At 36.1% G+C, this 23,482-nt stretch overlaps 1 protein-coding gene across 3 annotated transcripts; it reads right to left on the reverse strand.

The window, feature by feature from the left end:
- Window positions 1-66: 66 nt before the first annotated feature.
- Window positions 67-23,482, reverse strand: VCAM1 (vascular cell adhesion molecule 1). 3 transcript variants are annotated; one of them, XM_040566309.1, is made up of 9 exons: window positions 23,421-23,482; window positions 14,674-14,803; window positions 14,010-14,071; window positions 8,230-8,508; window positions 7,197-7,514; window positions 6,149-6,421; window positions 4,471-4,737; window positions 3,548-3,814; window positions 67-2,956 (listed from the first exon to the last, which is right to left on the reverse strand). In XM_040566309.1, exons 4-9 carry the CDS (start codon window positions 8,492-8,494, stop codon window positions 2,796-2,798), a joined length of 1,551 nt encoding a protein of 516 aa, XP_040422243.1. In that variant the 5' UTR covers window positions 8,495-8,508; window positions 14,010-14,071; window positions 14,674-14,803; window positions 23,421-23,482; the 3' UTR covers window positions 67-2,795. The 3 variants fall into 3 exon arrangements, with proteins under 3 accessions (XP_040422243.1, XP_040422244.1, XP_040422242.1); XM_040566310.1 differs by lacking the exon at window positions 14,010-14,071; XM_040566308.1 differs by lacking the exons at window positions 14,010-14,071; window positions 14,674-14,803; window positions 23,421-23,482 and adding an exon at window positions 9,206-9,380.

The following is a 23,482-nucleotide window of genomic DNA, read 5'->3' on the forward strand; positions in this document are numbered from 1 at the left end:
CATTTCTCTCCCACTCATCTTACCTCTTTTTATTCCTTCTAAGGGACTACAGAAGAGGGAAAGCAAGCCTCACCCAAGCCCATTCAGAAAAGACCTAAGAAGGCAAGAAATACCTTACCAGGTGTGACCACTACAGCAGTATGTCTCCAGCAGTGAGAGACTGTTCTGGGACAGTATGCAAACCTGGCCACTTTCTGCAGTATATTCCCTGAAAAAATTCTGCCTATTCCCTTTAGTATTTGTTTATGGACATTTAGTCCATTATTTCTTTCTTTCCCCTTTTGTGCCAATTGATACTCTCTTCCTCCTGCAGCAGCAGCTTCTACTTTTTTTTACCCCTTGCTGTGAGAAGTACCTTCTATTATTTGTGTTAATCTGGTCTACCCCTTGCTTGAGTGCCCTGCAGTTCTGGCATTGCATGATTTAGCCAACAACAGTTCTGCATCTGTTGTTTGTTATCAACTACCTTCACAATTTTGAAAACTTCGCTCATATCTCTTCCTCCTTCAGAATTCCCTCTCCAAACTGAAAAGTTCCATACATTTTAATTTTTCCTTTTTTCTTTTTCTAGGTCCTCCATCCTCTTAATCACTTTAGTTTCTTTACTTTTTATCTTCTAAATGTGCTACATCCTTATTGCAATACAGAGGCCAGAACTGTACTCAGTAGACAAAATGTGTGTGCACTGAAGTTTCACACAGTTGAAAAATACTTTCTGGTTTGCTCACAAGCCAGCACAGAGACAGGCCTGACATTATTCTGAATAAATCTGCCTGGCACCACCTCCGAGAAATTTATGTCAGGGGCTTGTCAAAGCTCTCCTCCTCCTCTGTCTTCAGTCTTTTCTTCGCCCTCCTACTGCACGCTCACATTTCTCCAAGCCAAGTCCACACTGCTCTCCCATTTTTCTGCTACACCCCCACTTTCCAAATCTCCCATTCCAACTGTAAATAAGCATAGGACCCTGCATGAACTGATTTACTGTGCACAAAACAGTGCAGAACACGTCATGAAGAAGACATGAGAGATCTGTACCCGACCTCATCCTGCAGCTAGCTCCCAAGAGACATCTGCATTTGTACTGCTGTTGGAGGCAGCTGTTAGCATTTGTAAAGAATGGTAAATAATATAAAGAAATTCCTTTCACATATCTGTCTGATTTGGCATATGTGAGTGTGTTTGGAGGAGCCAGGCCCACCTTCTTGTGCCTAACACACTGGCTCAGGGCTGCTGGGACTAAATGCGCTCCAATAGCTCAGCACCTGCATGCTTCACCTCGCTTTGTACCTCCCACAACTTTGCCTTCAGTGCTGAACATCACTGACCTAATGAGTCACAGCAGCATTGCTGCCCAGGAGAAGAGATGTAAGGGAGAATACCATTAAATTCCACCTCTCATTCCCTCTCATCTTTGCCTGTGCACAGAGGGCCCACTATTTTCATATCCATTTTCCTAGCACTGGAGAGAGCATGTGGTGAAAAGGGGCACTAGCCAGGGTGAAACACACAGGCACAGGCTGTCTATTGAAAGGAAATCTGTCAGGCAAGTAATCTGATTTTCCACAGTGAGCAGCCCGGGAAGGGTATTGCTCCAGTAACCAACTCAACCACCGTGGCTGAAGTTGCATAGATTTTGCCTCTCCTCAGTTACGTAACACTCAGAGTTGCTTGTGCCTTTACAGAGAGAGCTTCCCCTGACACAACCTGCTATTGCTAATGACAGCAGTTTTCACTCGTTCTCGCCCGAGAACTGCACAAGTTCTCCCTCAATAACGCTAACCTACACTCTCTAAGTTTGCATATATCAGATGAAGTCCACAGATAGAAAGTAGCTACATTTTCAGCTAATAAATTTACAGCAGCTGATTTCCAAGTATAAACCATTCTGCTCTCCAAAAAATAAGCATTAGCAAAGGGGATATGGTAAGCAGGTATTCTGACATAATATTAAGCAAGAATTACTAGAGGAATCTAAAAGAAACCCAGCGATAGTATTATCTTGTAGTAAAAATCTGTAAAGTATAGTTAATGGTAGTTTATACTCTAAATAAAGGGTCTGATTTGGTTCCTCAGGAAACAACAGAATACTACCATTAATTTGTGAATGACTGAATCCTACATAAACTTCTCAGCTGTCCTAAAACTAACATAATCTCAGCCACTTTCTGAATAATATTCATAATAATGTATTCACTAACTAAAATAGAATATTTCACAAACGAGTCTTCAGATCATAAATTAATTTAAAATAATTAGAAGTGTACGGCCTAGTGATTGTGTAACTTCTTTGGAGGTACAGAGTTTATGGTAAAATAAGAGAAAAGAGAACATTTTCCAGACATTACCACAAGCAGAAAGATTATATTAAAAACATTCACTCTGTAGAATAATACAAAATAAAATATTATCATCTGATCAGCTCAAGTAATGCTGATTTGTATTTCTGAATTAACAACATCTATATACAGTTGCAGAGACTGCAATTTTGCAAACTGATATTCAGTTGAGCATATTTATAACACAATTTATACACTATGTACAAACCTAGTTCTCCAAGGAACTCTGTTCAGCCTGCTTTGACACGGAAGTGTTTTATCTATTCCTAGGACAGGATGCTAGCCTTCCCTTTCATTTAAATACTGAAATACTTAACAAGACTTGAAAAAATTTCCATTTACTATCACATGATAGTGTTCTTAAGTCACTTGTTTGTTACCAAATGTAGAGGAATAGGGCCAGTCACAACAATAAATAACATTGCTTATTATGAACTACTTAGACTTATATTCACACAATCACACTTTCAGCCTCAGTGCTTCAACAAGACTGTAGGATCCATTTATCTTTGCTTTTCTTGACACGTAGATCAAAATTGCAACCACAGGTATCGCTATTGCTGTTGTGCAAGAGAATGCAATAATCAGTGGCATCATTTGATCTCTTTTTTCCAATTTTCCTGAAAATGGAGACAAAAGGAAAAAAAAGTTGTGTAAAACCTGATTCAAATGGATATAGATGTATAACTAAAAGCAGAGCTATTAATGACCTTCATCGGAACACATTTTCTGTTTTCATGCACAAAACACATTTCAAAACCTTTTCCTTTTTTTTTTTTTTCTTTAGTTTTCTTTAGCTTTTTCTTACTCCATAGTACTACTCTAATTCTTGGCGGGTATCTTGGTCTTCAGTATACTATGCATATTCAAACCCATCTGATATAATCTACAATAAAGATTACCATGGAGTTCATAAAGAATACAAGAAGAACATCATGTATTGTTCATGCAGGTGACAGAAATGGAGCTAGAATCCACCTTTTTCTGGCCCTGTCCTTAAAGCTACTGTGCCAACTCAGGTAGCAGAGACAACATCCATGCTGAAAAGAGGCTGTTCTGTTATTTCTTTTTATTTATTAATTAATGTTAACTGCAGTATTTTTGTGAAATATCAGCTGTGAAAACTAGCTGTGAACTAGTTTTGCTCACCTGGACACAAAATTCATTGGAAGGTGCAAACAAAATAAGTTTAAGGTAATACATTGACCTACCTACAACAGCTATCTCTATCACTTTGATATTGTTTCCAACCTCATTGAAAACATCAAGCAAATATTTGCCTGTATCTTTTTTGGTGACATTGTAGAGCGTAAAGGTTCCATTCACTGATGGTAGAATAATTTCTCTCTCTTGGTGAACTTTTTTCAGGACCATCTGTGACGGTGGGTTACTGTATGTGCTACATGTAATAGTGACATTTTCTCCTTCTTTAACATTTTCTGATGGATATACTAACACGGTAATATTTTGAGGAGGAACTGAAAAGAAACACAATGTGAAAATTAAATTAAATTAAATTAAATTAAATAAACAGAAGCAAAAAAACCCACCAAAACTCATGAAGTATCAGCGGCTTGTATATGAAAAGTACTAATCCAGCTGATGAATTCACTACAATCTTCAAGCACATAGCTTTATAATATTAGACAGACACTACTCTGTCACTGGCTACCCCACACATACTGCATCCAACAGCAGTTGACAGAAAGAACATTTTGATGGGGGTATTCTGTGTATCTTTACATTATATGGAGCCTTTTCTTCTTCTCTTGTTTTAAATTCACTGTGTATTCATTTGAGTTCATGAAAGGACACAGATCAATAGATCCAGAGGTCCTCTTTCAATAAAAAAGAAGTACAAAAGGCAAAGGAAAGAGTCCTAAAATAACAGCTTTTCACCAGCTTCCACAATTTTATATCTTGTTTTCAAAGTCAGGGGGGAAGTGGAAATATGAAATATTTTGAATAAGCAAATATTTTGTGCTCTGCAAATCTGGACAGAAGTTTTCATCACCACTAATACCCTACCACTTATGTCAAGAACCTGTGCAACTCATCTCAGCTTTTTAAAGACATCATCATTCCATCCATCTAAACCAAATATTAACTCTATACAGTAGTTATTTTAACTGACCTTTGACATCAAGTACTATGTGCTGAGACTGCTTTCCGAGTTTGTTAATGGATATGCATTCATATATTCCTGCATCCTTTAGCTGAGCCTTGTCTATGGTGTATTTGCCATCTTCTGTTTCAAGGGTTGTGATCACATCACCTATTTTCTTCCTTAGGGTAATCTGAACAGCTGGAACATCTGCAGATGTGCAAGAGATGGTAACACTTTCTCCTTGCTTCACCACACTTGAAGGGAAAATTGAAAGTGTTGTATTTTTTGGTGGCGCTACAAGTAGAGAATAAGGAAAAGAGATGGATTAGTGCCAGAAACGACCCCTATACAATACTTCGTTGCCATGTAATAAACAGCAGCAGCAGGGCTTAAGTAGAGAAATCCACTTACTACTGAAATGAAACTGCAATCATTGCATATTGGTTGAGGAGTCAGCATTTGGCATAGCTTAAATGGCAGTTGGAAGAACAGTATACAAAGTTGTAGCTCAAAGGAAAGCCAAAAGGTGCACTGTAGTCTCCTCCACAGAAAAAATTTAGCTTGTATTTTCTCTTTGAATCTTTTGTATGCAGGTAATTGGATCCTATACCAAGAACTATTTGGTAGAAAACACAGGCACTTCTCTGCATAGGTTCTTTGTCTCATGCATGTTTGCCAATTAAAAGGAGTGATGAAAACTCAACTGACATGAAGAATTTCATATAAGCTATCTGTACTAAGGCAGATTTCACCCTTAATTATTTAAAGATACCTAAATGACAGTGGTGTTGGGGCCACCTTTGGTCTCCATTTTTTCTTGTCACGCAGGTGCTACAAATATTGTAGAACTCTGCATTGAGTCTTCTACAACAGTTCAAGTAGGAAAAAATGTTTCCATACAATGTTCTGCTGAGAGTAACCTTCCTCACAAGATTATTTTAAGGAATAGTGTAGACACTGACAGTGTAGGCATGGAGCCTTACAGCAAGAATTCTCCTTCTTCCATCTGTGACATCTGTAAATGAAAGACTACCAATGTGCAGCAGAAAATAAGTATGGAAAAAGTGAAGTGACACTTAATGTGGAATGTGTCTGCAATTTATTCTCAACCACTTAAATATCATTAGTTATGTTAATTCTGCATAAGGCAAAAGTAGTACTAAAGATAGAGAAGGTTTTTATGAAATCAAGAACTTCTCACTCAAGTATTTCCTCATTTTGGTTTTGGTCTCAGATTCCATCTGAAACATTTGGCTCTACTCAAACAGTAGCAGCACAATAATTAGAACAACGACAACAACAAAATATAGTCCAAAGTAGTTTTACTATTAAATGACCACTAAATTTACTAATCACTAAAACCACCTGTCCAAAGGAGACTGAGATGTCGCTGTGAAATTGCTACAGACACTAGCATTTCAAGGAAATAAGTATCCCCCAAAACACCAGTTCTTCAGATTCTTTTATCACTTTGAGTGTTGCATTGCAGTAAACATACAGAGGTATGTATGTACAGCCTTAGAGAATTAGTTGAAAATTAAGCATAGAAATGCAAAGCATAGCCATAAAGAACATTAGTAAATTGTAAGTTAAATCCTGAATACATAATAAGGAAAGCTTCTTAATTTCCTATATATCAGTGTTTCAGCACCCTCCAACCCAATACATAGACTGGTTACTGAATTAAATTCAAGTAGACTTGTACCTTGTATAACAATGTCGACTGTTGCTTTTTCTGTTTTATTAGTTACAAGATTAATTGCTTCACAGATGTACAGTCCTGAGTCAGTGAAACGAGCATGAGGAATAGAAAGGACATTGTTTTCTATAAAATGCTCAATGTTTCCATCAGCCAGATGTTTTCTCCAAACTACTTGTGCTGGTGGATTACTCTCAGTCACACAAGTGAGTTTTAGACGGTTGCCTTCCACTGGCAAGTTGCTTGGAGATACAGTAATGATAGTATTTTGTGGACCAACTGGAAGAAAACAGAAGAAAGACAAGGTCAGCATGTTATTGAAGAATGATATGTACATCTTTAACAGCAGCTTCTCTAGAGGTGCGTTGCATACAATACAAAGGAAAAATGAATAATGTGGATAGCATTAATGTAGTGGAGCACTTTTGCCAGACTTGATAAGACATTTAGTTTGCAGTTTTGAAAGCTAAGCTAAACACAATATGTACCAATAGCTTGGTTTTTGTTTACTCTTACATTTGTCTCCCTGTTGTTTAAGGCTGTAAACCTGAAATTGCTAAGCATACCATGGCAATTTTAAAAATAATTGTTTTTCTGCATACTGTCATTTTTCTTCTGGTTTTCAACTTTCTGACTGAGCACCAGGGCCCAAGATATGAGAGTGACAGATGAGTTACCACAGGACAGATTAACTTCTGTCATGAACAACAGCAGGTGCTTAAGGCAATATGCACAAGCTTCTCAATGACCATTACTGAATAAAAACATTAAATTTCTATGCCCTGGCCTTTAAACGTGAAACCATCATCTGTTCCACAAAGATGTTAAAAGACTGTGCTCAGAGATAATGTTTAAGAAATAAAAGGCATATCCTAGCTTTGATATTTTTGCAATACAGTTGCTACAGTTTAACATAGATCCTAGAAAATAGACTATATAAATACAAAGAAGTGCAGATTATTAATGATTTATAGCACAAACTTCATAAATCTATTTCATGAGCCATAACATTAAACAGTATTTGGTATGAAAGCCCTAATATAAAAACACTTACAGTTTGCATTCAGTTTCAGAGAAGTAACTCTTTCTTTGGGCTCAAAGTCCATGTTAGCAATTGGTAATTTGGCCACACAAGTAATCTCTTTCCCAATATCTTCAGTTGTGGGGTTAAATGAGTATGTCACAGTTTTTGTTTCTGTATTTGTGCTGTCGTCTTCAAAGAAATTTTTCTCATGAAGAGTATGTCCCTCTTTCATTAAGAGTACTTCCAGGTGATCAGAAGGATACACTTCAGGAATTTTACAGATGACAGTGGCTGGTTCTCCAGCAACTAGTGATGGGCTGATCTCAATGACAGGATCATTGGGGAAAGCTGTACAAACAAAACACATTTCTTTAGTCTACCTGAGATTGGCCCTAGAGTCAACATAAGAGCAAGATCCAGACATCACACACCTTGAGTTTAGATGTGTTCAGAACACGACCTTATATCAACTCTATTACAAAACATACCTTGAAAACATACAGGTCTTTTATAAGCAGTTGACACACTAACAGGTAATACATTCATACAGTTGTTGAAATATACAGATGACTTAATAAAATCCAACAAGATACCTAGGCAGTGGTATAGCTACCTAGATAAACAGAGGCATCTGACAAGTTTAGACATCTGGATCATCCCTCTGCAAACTGCAAAGATTTTGATTAGGTGTTCTGCACTTGTAGGTTTCCCATAGGTTTCCCATCTCAACCACGCTGTTTTTTTTTCTTGTTTTATTTTGTTTTTGTTTTGGTCCAGCACTATAAATGTGTTGCGGAGTCTATGCTCTGGCTTTCAAGTACTACCAACAATAAGAATAAATAAGACCAATACATACAATTTTCGGGATAGAAAGCTAAGCAGAAAGGGGCTGAGAACATCCTGAACAGACAGAGGAATCTTTACAAGGAAACATATGTTGAGCTTTATCAGACTCCTTATTCTATCATTATCAGTTAAATACCAACTGCAACGTCTAAGAACAATTCATCTTTTTTTTTTTAAATGAATGAGTACTACCTAAGTAAAAGTAGTTTTTACTTACAGTAAAGTTCAACTTTGATACTCTTCTCCTTTTTCTCTTTTCCACTGCAGAAGACAGTACACAGATAATCATGAGAATTCTCAACACTAACTGGATTCATAGTCAAGGTAGAGTACGTCCTGTAATTGTTCACTGTTCCTCCAAGGGGGTGGTCCATTTGGGTTCTCCATGAAAAACTTGGTGATGCACAGCCAGTAGTATTGCATGTGAGTACGAGCATTTCTCCAATCTGTACAACAACTCTGTTAGCAGGTATAATCTCCATTTCAAAAGCTTTAACTACAATAGGGAGAACATACGTAAACTCAGTAGCATTCTCAACATTTATTTCCCCTCTTCTACTGTGACATGAGCTCATTATTTTACAAGTTTACAATTGTGTTGAGGTTAAACTAACAGATGATACAATGGTTTACATTTCCAAAATACCCCATAAAAATCACTGTTTTCGTCACAGTTAACACAGATTCAGATGATCCTAACAGATAGTTCTGATGAATAAAAAAATGCATAAAACCAATGTGGTCAATGAAAATAAATGCATTGGTACAATATAACTTTTCTACCAGGTGGATCTAGTTCTAAACCTTTGTAACATTTGTGGGGATGGATGGTAAATAAGATAGCAAGGACAACTGCAGAATTGCTTTCAACAGGACATTTAGTAGCAAGCTTGACTGATACTGTCAGGGATGACAGTAAAAACCAGACATACAGTGATGTACTGCAGTTGTCTCCAAGACTGTCTCTTAGCCAAATTCAATAAGAGTCATTGTAGAGCAAAGAACAGCTCAAAATAAATGCCAAAAATAAACTTACTGACATTTTGAAAGACCTACTTAATTGACAGTTGCATTCACTGGAATGTAAAAGCAAACCGAACAAAGAGATAACAACAATAAAACAGTAAATTGTAGGTCAGTTTACAATTAACAAAATTGAAAGCAAATAAAGAAAACAAACCTTCCCAACTTACCAGTTATTAACACATACAAAATAATTAGCACAGCTTGGTTTATTCTTCCCATCTTTTTTAACATTTATAATTGCTGTTATTAGGCAAAAAAAAAAAAAAAAAAAAGAGTTCAAAAGCCTCGCTTTATTTCCTGTGAAGAAGCACAGTGAGAGCCTGCTGCTCTGCAACTGTTTATGATAATAGCTGCAGCGAGCTCTTTATAAAGGCTCTTCTTGAAGCAGAGCGGGGAATCCCATGATGGGGAAATCCAGGGTAGGGAGGAAGAGATCCATGCAGGGCTGCCAGCGGTCTCAGCGCCCTCTGCTGCTTTTTTAAATGCAAAACTTAAAGCTCAGGAAAATAAATATTAACACTTGTAATGAAGTTCCTAGAACACTTTAAAAAAAACAAGTCAAGATCTGATCCTGCATACGACTGATAAAATGAATGGATGTGGGTAATTACATGTAAAGAATGGAACTATATCTGAGATGGAGAAGTTATTCAGGTTTGTTTTCAGAGCAAACATTTTTATAGGACTGAGTCATTGGACAAAACTTGAGAGTCAAAACTGAGTCAATTGGAGAAAACAACTCTTTGATGAATAATTTTACTTAGCTCGGTATTTCTTTTGAAAACTACTACCACTCCCAGAGGCGATGCTACTCATGTTACTAAGTATTTTTGATCCCTAAAAATGAAGTCAGCCAGCTATCAGAAGTCTGCAGATCTAACTTGCTCAGCTTGAATTAAGATCATCATGTTCAGACAAACTGAATGAACTCATTTTCTAAATTCTACTTTAACAATGTCCCTAAAATGTCCCTCTTTCAAGATGCTACTGGTCTGTATTACATTACTGATATGCCTCTCGGGTCTCTCATGTCCCATTTATGTATAACTGAAGTACAGAAGTTGAAAATATACAGCTCAAGGATTATCTTCAGTGTTAGGTGTCCAATGGATATACAAATGCAGTTGGGAACAAAGACTATTTCTGAGGACTACTACTCCTGGCTAATAAAGAGACAATATTAGGAAAGAAATAAAATTACATTTTCTGCATTTAATTCTAAATTAGGAAATGCTATGAGTGCAAAGAATGGATAAAGGTTTCCAAATCTCAACAACTTGGGTAGTTCATATTCTTCAAACATGAATCACTAAACAAAAGCAGCAAGAAATTCTATGTAAAACATACATGTTTTTAAAATGTTTCTGACAAATCATTTAGTATGCAAAAATTTGACTATTTGATGTCTATAAAATATTGTCATAATGAAGCATATTTTATAAGGGACATAGATTCAGCTATTTAGTAAATGAGTGATAAATTGGAAAAATGAAGGCTGAAGAAATAATGCTGTCAATGCTAAAGAAATTTAATTGCTAAAACATTCGCCCTACATCAACCTAATACTTTTTGAGCCATGCAGATTTTATGGTCATTAACCTAACTCTAGCTCTAAAATCTCATATTCAGGTGAGGTTAGTACTGGAAGACGTAAGGCTCCTGCTGGCCTACAGGCACGATGTCTTCTTCAGATTATTATTTTTTTAATGATTTTTCTCTCACTATAGTTTCCACCACATTTATATCTTTGTCAAGGTATAGCCAGACTGGAAAAGCTACTTGGGTATATAATGATAGGACAAGGGGGAATGGTCTTAAACTTAAAGAAGATAGATTTAGACTAGATATAAGGAGGAAATTCTTCACTGTAAGGGTAGTGAGGCTCTGGAACATGTTGCAAAGAGAAGTTGTGGATGCCCCGTCCCTGGAGGTGTTTAAGGCCAGGCTGGATGGGGCCTTGGCCTACCTGATCTAGTGGGTGGCATCCCTGCCTACGGCAGGGGGGTTGGCGTTAGATGATCTTTAAGGTCCCTTCCAACCCAAGCCATTCTATGATTCTATAGAAACACCACAGCACAATGTAATAACTACATTCATGACACTGTCAAAGGTCTTACACGAGGCAAAGTAAGAAGCATCGGACTTTTTTTCCCCCTTTATTCACTCTTCATGAACTCAAATATAAAAGGGATGTAATGATTGTGGGAAGTTAAAATTGTAATGTCAGAAAATGTGTCTTCAAACCAGTAATAATTAATAGCAATAACAATACTCAGTAATAACAATAAACAAAAAAAAACAAGAATTACCTAGAAGACAATAAACAGGGAAATATGAAGCAGCTAGGAATGCCCAAACAAAACTCACTAAAGCTAAAACTGTCACAGTGGATTCTCCTATAATGTGTTATTTTATTATCATAGTTATCATTTTTATTAGAGGAGGAGGAGGAAGACAAAAATTCTCATAAGTCTCAGAAAATGCAAGAAACGGACTGTTCTGGAAGTACTGTTTATCAAATCCTGTAAACAAAAATCTGAACAGAGAAAAAAGTGGGAACTATATTCTCCAACTTAAGTTGCAAATAAATACTTTTTAATCACAGCCAGAGAGAAATAAGAGACGAAAATTTCGTTTTGATTGCTTAAATAATCATAGTCTAAGCTGAGGGAAAAAAGGCAAAATTTCCCTATTTCTGGGAAATAGGTTTCTAGACACAAGAAGATATAAACATAGAAGGCCATATCCACATGCTGGAAAAACTGTAATCAAACCCTTCAGCAGATAACTCAGAATAGGAAATAACTCTGATATGGCTCCCACTAAATTAAACTGGACAGCTGCCATTAGCTTTACTGGAGTTGGATCCTTACCAGAGGGACTACTATACTGAGTGATCAAATTTAATCAGACAGAATAGGTAAGAGCAAGATGAGCCAATACATATTCAGATTCTAGATCTGCCAAGAAATTCAGACATTTCTTAAAATGTACTTTATTGTTGTCTCTGCTATCCTCAACATCAACCTGCAAATAGGAAAGTGGATATCCAGTTTGCTTATTTTCAGAACTGGCTGTTCTGTCTGAAAACAGACAGACAGCAGCTGACAAGTTTTAGGGGTTGACAAGAGTTCAGATAATCTAGCATTTCAAATGGCACAGAGGAGGATGCTGGTGATAAAAAAAAGAGGATGCATCTAGATTCACAAGCATTATAGGATCAACTGGAAGAAATTCAGACACACAGAGCATAATGAACACTGGAATGTAACCAGTATTAAAATAATAATAATAATATTACTAAAGACACAAAAGATTGAAAGAATTAAGCACTGGGATGTAAATACATGTTTCCCCAATACATCTAGTAATCAAAAGAGACTTTTCTCAGGCTTTGGTGGACAAACCAAGATAAAACAAATGTGTGTCTCAGAAGGCAGTTTGGAAATACTGAACACATCATTTTTGGCCTGGCATCAGAAAAAACAAATGTCCTTCAGGAAACCGAAACTTACTTATGACTTCTTCTGGAACGTAAGATAAGAAAGCCATGTCAGAACTTTTCTAAGCATTTGCTTTAATTCATACTTCTACAACCATGTTAAATAGCTAGAAACAAACTTCACTTAATTTCCTCTAGACAAAGAGAGATCACAAGTTCTCGATGCCTTAAATGAATTAACATATAATAATGAACAAAATGTGCATTATGCAGGAAGCTAGTTATCCAACATTTCAAACCCTCTTTCTGCATTTCTGATGTCCTGAACTGTGTGAAGGAGGCTGTTAGGGGAAAGCTGAAAGGCTAAGGGTAATGCTGAATCTGGTCTCCTAAAACCTTCACCACTGATTTTGTGATTTACAGCCAAGAGGGTTAATCCTTCTCTTTTGGCATAGGGGATTAAAAAAAAAAAAGTTAGAAGGAAACTGGCCTGATTTCACTTTCTGTTTCCCGTGCCGGTTAATAAAAATACTACATACTGCTTCAGCACAATATCTGCATCTAGAGCCACCGTTTGGGATTTCTACTAAAAAATACATACTGCTGGAATAATAACTTCTATATATGGCCCCAACACAGAAACATATGCAAGCATATTTATTACTAAGCATCTTCAATATCTTGATCAAGTAACTGAAAAAACATGAACCTGGAGGACACGTATGAATACTGGTGACCTATAGAGCAGGTAATAATATGGTAACCTCAGCCTCTCAGTCTTCAGTAACCTCAATAGACTGTTATATGGGTTATATACCGTTTTTCCTTCCTCAGTGCCTACTGGCTTTTTGGTTCCCAGTACTTTCCTGACCCTTTGCTTTCCTTAACTCCCTTCACCTTCTTTCTTGTCATCTGGCAATAGTACAACTTCAGTATAACCCCAAGACGGGGAGGAGAGCATCACTGACTCCCCATAATTTTCATCTCTGGATGAGAAGGATGGGATCTACTTGCAGATCTATTTAAAGCATTGTGCCTGTTTCAGGAATTGTAACTTTGTTCCTAGTAACAAAAAGAACACCAACGCCTTACCCTGTAACCCACATCACACCTTACAGTTGTACTCCACATCTAACTTGTCATCTATTGAAAAAAGGTAAAAAAGAAACAACTTAAAGATTTATCATCTGCTTCTTTACCTTTTCTGGAATTTCTGAAATACTGTATATTAAAAAGCACCAACAGCAACTAAAACATATGCATCTATTTCCTTCGTTATCTTTCTCAGGCACCAGCTCACCAGCTATGACACTTCCTGTTTGGTTAGTTTAACTGCACAGCAACTAAAGTCACCCAAAATACACAAAAAATATCAGATAACATAAAAACACAAGTGTGTTATAATTTGCATAGACTACAAAATAGCTAATATCTTATTCTATTCAGAGGCGTTGTCTGTTTCACTTCACAGAAGAAACAAAAAGTTCATCATCAAATAAATAGCAGCTACTAAAAAGAAAAGTCCCTACTTTTTTTCTTACTCAGTTGTTGCTGGCAAAAAGACAAGCTGTGGAAATCCCAAATCTTATTTCTGAAAAAAAAAAAAAAAGTTTTTTAGATCCAGCAGGGCTGGAAGTGAAACTGTTGGCTAACCTCTAAACCCACACATTCCTTAAAATATTAAGCAAAGTACTGTAAGTAAAACTTAATCAGTTTGGTTAACTGAGCACCAATCATCTTCACGAAGACATATGTTAAAAAAAAAAAAGTTTCCCTTTTGAAATACACTCCAGTATATATCAAGAACCAAATTCAAGTACACCCTTGGAGTTTTCAAAATATTTTTGTGACTGTTGAAGCTCAGACCTATTTTGAGCTAAATATACTGAGATACATCCAAGTCATTTGTTCTCACTGAATTGCAACTTTTCAGACAAAACTAATTCAAAATGGTCAGAGTAAAGAAATAAAGCGGAATTTGGGTAAAAGTGCAGACACTGGCTAGGACCTGCGATATGGTAAGATAAAGTAAACCAAAACATTTAATGAATACAACTGAGTTACTTAATTCTCCCAACACCCCATGTGAAATCCCAATACCAGTAAATCTGTTGTGTACATCATTAAGGCCAGCATTTCACATCATTATATTAAATCAATCAAGAAGAGGGTAGAGGAACACTTTCAACCAACCTCCATTATTAATCGCCAGCAGCTCCTCTCCAAGGCACTTGTAGATACTGGACTACGGGAAAATGGAGATCAGTCACTTCCCTACTTCCCGTCTCGTTTCTGTCCTTCAGTCATGAGGACAAGTATGTCCCTACACAGCCAGAAAGAAAAAGGGTAATGATGAGAGCAAGTTCTGTAACAGATCATTCCAGGTGGATCAGAAGTCAAATACACACATCAGAAACAAATGAAGAACTTTGACTCTCCCTAGACAGACTACTGATAGCTGCACCACTACTAACTGATTATCTATCCTGAAACTTGTCTATCACAGACTATATTCTTTATTCTCTTATGATAGTTCTTACTCCGAAGAGCTGTGTTCAGCTGTATAGATGTTATTTTTGCTGCACTGTGTTATATAAATGTTACCTTTGTAGTCCCAAAGTGGACCACCTCACTAACAGATAGAAGTATTATATAGATATCACAAAGACATTGCATGATTCAAGAATCATCATTTTCAAACCTTCCACATGGGAAAGGATTATGGGGAATGCTCAATTTATTTATTTTTAACTGGCACATATGAAGTCTTTTTTGATCTAGATATTGCCACTTCTCCGTCTCTGTAGGTGGGCTGGAAGTTCTATAGTAAACAACCTTCCAATTAGAAACAAGAAAAAAACAGATTTTCACTTCCATCAAGCCAAAATGCCAAACATCCAAGAGAGAACATTTTGCAGCAGCAAAATATGTGGCTGTATGTACATACACTAACAAAGTGACACTTAAAGCCAGCTGCCATGTCCATTAAGGATCTGGCATCTTTTCTTTTTGTTCTTGAATGTGCTCTATCCTAAACCAACAATATGCTGTTTTATGACTTACACTGTTTTCTTCCCCACCACCCAGAGTTAACTATCATCCTAGCTACTCGCCTTATTAACACTTTCATGGAAGGAATATGCTAATGTAGGATTAGCAAAGTAATAAAAAACACCAGCAATTAATTTTTTCCAGACAAGCAAGGGTAAGAAAGATGGGAGTTCCTGGGATTTACTTCCCCTTCCAAAACAATTACTTGGCACAACATCAAAGCCAAAATCCTTGTTGTCCGAGATAGACAACTGAGCAAGAATGACTTTCAAGGTTGTGTCACCTATCACAGACCACGTTACTCTTTAGCGATAAGAAAGGCGACTTAAGAAATGTGACACACATTTGAAACTGCTGTCAGGCAGGATAAAGCTCTGTGCTGAATTACCTTGAGAAATGTCTGACTTTTGACATTCCCATGCTTCTTAACTAAGGATGCCTCCTGAAATTTCCCAGAATTGCATGTGAATACTGATTCATTAGGAACAAATAACCTTTTTAGTTGGATATATTTTGTCTCCATTGACTTCATTTCTGACTATAACCAACTCTACAGCATGAGGAACAGACAGTAGTACCTCTCTCCCAATAGTTGAGCTCCAGATAAATGCTCCACCTATGTGTTTTTCTGGAAAAAGTTCTCTAACTGATAAAAAAAAAAAAAAAAACACTACTGACTGGGTCAGAGAGGACCAAGCAGCTAATGCAAGGGCTTTCAACTGAAAGTTGGAATATCCTAATAGGAAACATAAAATGTTTCTATGCAGCCCAATTACTAAAAGATAAGTAAGACATCAAAGTGTTACATATGCAGTGCTGAATCCACTCCTGGATTGAGGACCAAATCCTTTTAACTTCTGGTAGGCTCATGATCTTGAAATTAGGCACCTATGTAATGTCCGCCTGTATTCAAGACATCAAGCAGCAAGGTGACTTGGTATTCGTAAGACCATCAGGGCACAAGAATTTCCAGGGCCATGTTCAAGGGTTAATTCACTAAGATTTTGAGCAAATTATATAATGCTTAGTTTCCTAAACTATTTGAATTAATACAACACAACTATCTTACACTGAAAATAAATACTCTCTAGTAGTTCTGTATTATTGATAATAAATTATTTGATATAAAACTATCACCCTTTAGCTGACATTTTATTACACTGATTTACCCACTGTCATGCCATGATCCAGCTGCTGACTTTTTTTTTTCTTGTGCATTGCTCAGGTGTCTTGTGTCATGACTATATTGAATTTTGTGGTATGAAGAGACATTCATTCTACCTCTAAGGTCAGCCTATGGATTTTGCCATAGCTTATGAGTTCAGAAAATACAGTCTGCACGTAATTTAGGATTACTAACAATTTTAGAAAAAAAAAAAATTCCTTTTATCCTGCCAACTGGAATTCATAAAATTTATTAAGCAAGGTGACTAGAAGATTTGCAGATTTAATGTAAAGGAGGACAATTTTTCAGGTCGAATCTAAAGTACGTAGATATATGTATATATACACAGATAGATAGATAGTATATAGATATATGTACATATATACAAATGATTACAAGAATGAACATAAATTTATCACAAGGTAGAAAAATAAGCAGCGTCTTTAAAAATACATAACTACCCAGGAAAAGAGCAATTACTGAATTAATCTGAACAATTTACCAGTAGCTACTAGATCATCGTATTAATATCTTAATACAAGTGCCAATATTGCTTTCTTAGTTATTAAAAGGAGTAGACAACACAGTATAAAGATTATTAATTTAGACTAGATCTGCAGGTTATGGTAGATATGAATTAATTATCATTTTTGCATAATATTCTTTTTAAAGATATGTATTTTTTTCTAATTACCTACAAACTTACCTTGATATTTGATTTTCTTACTCTTCCTTATAAATATTGATGTTTTAATAAACATATTTCGTACTATGGTATTCACATATTTTTACCAGGATTTGTATTGTATAATTAGCTATTTAAGATTCATTTTACCCTTCCAACCCTTTTTCAGGTGACCAAAACTCAGTCAATCAAGTTCAGTGCTTTCACTGATGTAATTATCTACTGGATATGACTGGAAATAGCACTTTCTGGCACATAACTATAAGACAAACCATTGTGAATAACTGGAAATCCTGGAAGGACCTAATTAGAAGAAATAGTACATAAAACCAAGCAAGAAGTCATCTGTAATTTCTTGGTAATCTCATTATAACCAATCTATATCAGGTTCATAGCTACTCTTTAAGGTCACTGAAGCTGATAAACTATGGAAGCCCGACCTGAAACGTGATAGAGAACTTCCAGCTTTATCTGGGCTTTAACTGCTTGTTGTCTTTCAAAAGAGAAATGCCTAGATTATTCAGAGAGCTCTGTCAAGTGCATGGCATTTCAAGAGCCTGGAATGAAAGCGAGTATAGCCTGCATTGTCACATCTCTGTTTACAATACACAGCACTCACTGTTCAGTAAAAGTGAGAGCAGCTTTGTGCTTCCATAACAAATATGGAGCAAGTGCCCAGGAACCCAAGGCAGCTTTAAAATCTCGCTGTTAAAGAGGAATGCAATCTACCACCCTGACAGTGAAGAATAGTGCTTTACATAGAGATAAATTACACAGGCTCTTCTCTGAGAAATTTACTGCTCAATGTAAGCATGAATGTCAGATACTGTCATTAACTTCTTCATAAAATTTCCAGGATCCACGCCAAAAGCAGATGAAAAGGCAAAAGCCTAAGAACAGGGGAATCACATGTGATACATTTGATTACATAAGGACTCAGAGAGATGGTTTCTGTGCATCTAGTATGCAGTTTGGGGAGTATAATTCAATATAATAAAATCCTATTAACACATAGAAACAAATTTGATAAATGTCTAAGAAATCTGTAAATGGAACTCCATTGACTCTTTTATTTGTCTCTTTTATTCTCCATGCAACTACAAAACAGTCTCAATCATTGCTGAATTTTGGATGCTACTAAGCTTCATCAAATGACCTCTTCTGAGCATCTCAATTTTGCACACAGACTGCCAAACTTTTGCTTTGAAAAACAATTGTTGCTGTCTTCCAACTTCAAAGAAGCTGCTGCTTCTTCTGGGTAGCAGCTTCACCACCTGCTGACTTTGCACTACATGCTGCTATAAAGCTGCCTGTTGCCATCCACCTCTGAAATTAAGTTTTCCCAAAGTTAAGCTCATCACCTTCTTACTTGAGTCTTCATTCTGACCTAATCTAAAAACCAATGAACTCAAATAAAGCATTCTCTAGAGAAACTACTAGACTTTGCATTGTCCGCTTCAGCTCTATAATGTCTTGCTAACTGATTTCTTAAAATTGAGAGCATCTTATTTACTACCACTAGAAACTGGAAAGTCTAAAAAACTATGCAATTTCACTGCCCACAATAGGTTTAACTGAAGTCGAGAGGAACAAGATTCGTAAGTACTTTACAGGGAACTTTTTGTAATGATAGGCAACTCAGACCAAGGCTCAAGTATGAAGCACAGCTGCACTTTAGAAGGCAGTCTTTGCTGTGGTACAAAAGTTTGCAAACTTTGTCACAAAGAACATCATTATGCAAAATGTGAAAACTGGCTTTGCAACACAATGTGGAAATGCATGTTAAAATTGATTTCAAAATACAAGAATGAAATAGTAAATCCCTAATACATTGTAAGAACCACTGTTTTTTTCCCTGATGCGGTTCTTTCCATTCTTTCTTGAGAGAAAAAATGGCATGTACCATTTCAGTAGCATCTATTATTACTTTTCAAACATTTCTGAATTTTAGTAGAAGAAACTCCACCTTCTCCAAATATATCATATGCAAAACCTTTCTATGGATTCAGCCCTTTTTGAAATCCAAATGTCACATAGTGGATAAAGAAAGAAACAGGATATCCAAGTAAAATACACAAAAATAGGAAGAAGTTTGTTTATGAAATGGCAACCAGAGTCCTGACATATACAATATTCTCATTGTTTTTTCCTTTGCCATAAGTTTTCTGACCCTTTTTTTTTTCCTGGTTGATTTATTCATCAGCTTTTTCTATCACTATGGCAAAGGCAAATATCCTTTGGAAGGAAGACCATTTTCCCTCCTCCACACTTCCTCTGGGACAGAGAAGAACATCAATTTATTGCCCTGACAAAGTTGGCCACCTGGACAGAGAGACCCATAGCTCTCAGGACAGAAGTGCAAGACTATACAGTACTCTGGCAAAATTGCCTGAGAAACAGACTGTTTGCCACATCAGCAGCATTTACGATTGGTCCACTGTCTATCATACAACAATAATCAACAGCGCACACTTCAGTGGAAGATGAGGACTGCACATAACAGGCCAAGTTTATCATGCAGTTCTTTAAGTAATTTCCTTATTTGAACAGAACAGTATTCCCCCTTACTAGAGATATGATTTTCTTCTTTGGGTTGTCTTATTTTATTGCAAATGTTGTTTCTTCAGCAATTAAAAAAACACAAAATGAAAAAAAGAGTCAGAACCCATACAGAATGAACAATACGTATGAATAGTGTTAAATATTGGAGCATATAAATTTGTAAAAGGATCTAGCATTTTATCTTTGGAAAAAACAAGAAGCTTCCTGAAAGTTTCCCAACTAAAATGTATCATGTAATCAGAGAGTATCATTACCTGAAATCAAAGCCTATTTAATTCAAGGAAATGCAAAGCACTTGACTGGAAATGAGATGAACGCTCATTTATCAAGGCACAATGCATGCTACTCTTCAGATAAGAAAATTAATCTTCCTCTTTTCACCTATGCTGTGATATTTATAATGTTGGATTTGCCTGTGTTTAGGTTGTGAGATTAATATTTGACCTTTAATCAAGTTCTAGAAAGGCAGAAAGAAAGGAAAAAAAAATCCTAAGGTTTACATACATTCCATTTAGCTGTAGGATTTAGACCAGTTTTACCAAATTTGAGTAACTATGAGAGTTCACATATAGACCATATAGACTCCTACACTGCAAAAAAAATCCCCAACTTACATTTAGGAGTTTATACCTGCAGTTTGATCCCACCTGTTATGTTCCTTTGAAATTATATTCTTTCCCAGTTAGAGTTTAAAACTTACAATACAAAACTTTATGGCCTGTACTAATATTTTAAAATTGTTCTGCATTTTGTTAGATATATACAGATATACTGACATAGTAAATTATTATTGATACACGTACTAAAAAAAATATACAAAAGAATATACATTTATCTTCTTGTATTATCATTGCTTTTGTAGTAAGTTTTTACTCATTGATTTATGTGCATACTGCAAATTTCTACCAAAAATGCCTCTTATAAATTATCTTTAAGTAAAGCTACATAAAGTATAAATAATTTGTTTCCTAGTGCTACAAGTAGTGCTATATCTGCATTTATCTCTTCAGTATTTAGAGATTATACAGGAAAAAGAGAAACTCAACTCACTACGACAATAAACTTCTTGGTCCAATTCTTCCTAAGACAAGGAACTTATATTTGAAATTATCTCAGAGTTACTGAACTGTAAGATCATTTATAAACATTTTTCTCACTTTACTGGTGAATGTCAGTATCACCAGGTTGTACCTCTGTTTACAAGTGCAGCCCATGCACTGCTGTTTCCAATGGAAACTCCTATGTGACTGTCTTATGAGCTTGGTGGAAATGTGTGCCTCTATTCAAGCTGTGATGGAAAATACTCACTGTGAATGAACTACACAGGAAAGTTAAAGACATAACTGAAATATTAAAGGGAAAGAAGAGCAACACAACATTCCAAGTCTTATTGCAATCCTTCTAGACATCTAAAATGCTGAACCAACATACGCACAAGTTGAAATATGTCAGTCTTCAGAACTGTATCCACTACAGGGTATGTAAGCTCCATATAAAAGCAAATAGGTAACTGTCTCAATTTTAGTTTTCTTTAAAAAATTTGGAAAACATTTTCAGTTACAAAAAGTCATGCATAACTTGTTTTGATTTTGACTTAACTGTTGTGTGTTCACCTGCAGGACCACAATTTGTCTCTCTGAGGTAGGTACACAATTGCCTTCAACATCCTTTTTTTTTTCTTCCTGTGTAATACATTCTATTCATTATATTATTATTATACATTTTGTGAGTTCACATTCTCGTCACATTTTTATAAACACCCATCAAGTAGTTACGTAGCAGAGCATCAGAGTTAATAACATAGTAATCAGTAATAAAAAAAAATGGAGATAATTGCCTTTATTATATGCCTGAATGAGAACTGAGTCATACTACCATTTTTGTCTTTGCTTCTCTAAAGAGAAATATGTGACCAGAGTGATTTGGCTATACAAACATTCATGAGTTTTTCTTCACATTGGCCCTGTAAATCTTGCCACTAATCAGGCAGTGCAAGTTATTTATTTGCAAATAACTTCAGAAAGTTATTGGCAAGGATTAGCACTAGTCATTGAATTTTTTTTTTTTGGACCAATTGAAAGAGGATGAAGCCTTATCTTCCTTTGGAAGGACTTCAAAATTGTGAATGATTGCCAAGACAAGCAGCCTTTGCTCGGAAAAATAATGTTAGAACAATGCAATAGGTCACTGGAACTTTCCCTCCAATATTTTTTATACGCAGCCATTTAGGGAGAACTGGGAGGTACGGCATTTTATTTGAAACAATAAAACCCAACTAAATAAAATTTAAAATGTCTTTCAAAAGAAGAAATTTTGTTAGGACCATTAGAAACTAACTACTACTATGCAGCATTAGGCTGCTACAGTTTGTACTCCTAGTTCACAAACGATGCTACTCTAGTCAACCCTACTGTGCATCCCTTATTGAATAAAAATCTTCCAGGCCAAATACAATTGGAGCAACAGTAGTGGAAAATGGCATTTTCCTCTGGTATGGAGAGCAATATTTGGGAGAGCTGTAAGTACATGCAATGTAGCTTATGCTGTGTCCCTAGACGAATTCTAGGCAATTCATGTTGAGCTGTTTCATATAAAACACAACAAGAAAGACAGGTTTTAGTAAAATATATAGCACACGTATTACACATTAAAAAAAAAAAAAAAAAGGTAACATTTATGTAAGTTGCAAGACCTTATAGTTTTCAATGTCATACTAGGCCATTGCATGTGGAATGGAGAGTTTCTAAGAATTTCTTTAGTTAGGAGAGAAGAGTGTTACATTTAGGGGCAAGTCAACTTACTGTAAAGCTACTTTCACAATGAGATTGTTTCTGCATTCCTTTGCAATTATGGGGTATGGATATACATAAAGCTAACATACAGCCAGTTCCCAGATGCAGAGCCATTTTAGACTTGGGTTTCAGTACAGCGTTTAGGACCAAAAATTTTTAATCTCTTTCTTAAGTCAGTCTTGCCTTGTACTGGCTGTACTAAGAATTGACTCTGTGATAGAAGTGCAACTAAATTCCTCCTTCTGCTATGCAACCTTTTTTCCAAAGTTTGCTAAATGTAATTTCCAAGTTTTTGTTATATTTCGGTATCTATTTGAAAAATGGTTAAGAGCCAGTTTGATGATGACATCAGCAGAAGCTTAAAATACTGAGCAAGCAAAGGGGAGAAAAATAAAGAACTCCAAACGTCCATATGACAGTTACAGAAACGTAGGTGTTTTAGAAAATTTTGTTAAAGAACAGCAGATGCTGTAGGAGTCCCCACCTTGAACCAGTTTGCTAGTTTTTCAAAACTTCAGCTACCAATGCTGAAAAGGCCTCACCTTCATGTAGTTCACTTTATTACAGCCCCTATGCCCTGTTTGTAAATCTTTTCAATCACTGAAATTAAGCTTTCATACAGCTGTGAATTCTGTGCAAACTGACCATTGAGTACATGCCAGATCAGAACCTGATATGAACTTACCCAAATTAAGGACCTGTCTTCTCATTCTCACTGTGAGGTACTTCACATTCTGAGGTGCTATA

This window comes from Cygnus olor, chromosome 8 (assembly GCF_009769625.2).
Source record: "Cygnus olor isolate bCygOlo1 chromosome 8, bCygOlo1.pri.v2, whole genome shotgun sequence".
Classification (NCBI taxonomy): Eukaryota; Metazoa; Chordata; class Aves; order Anseriformes; family Anatidae; genus Cygnus; species Cygnus olor.

Excerpts from the sequence above, each read along its gene's own strand:
- VCAM1 (XM_040566308.1), bottom strand. The coding sequence starts at position 9,269 with ATGTTAAAAAAGATGGGAAGAATAAACCAAGCTGTGCTAATTATTTTG. Across the intron at positions 7,515-8,229 it reads TATCAAAGTTGAACTTTACT|CTTTCCCCAATGATCCTGTC; the intron begins GTAAGTAAAAAC and ends TTGTTTGTACAG. Across the intron at positions 2,957-3,547 it reads GATAGAGATAGCTGTTGTAG|GAAAATTGGAAAAAAGAGAT; the intron begins GTAGGTCAATGT and ends CTCCATTTTCAG.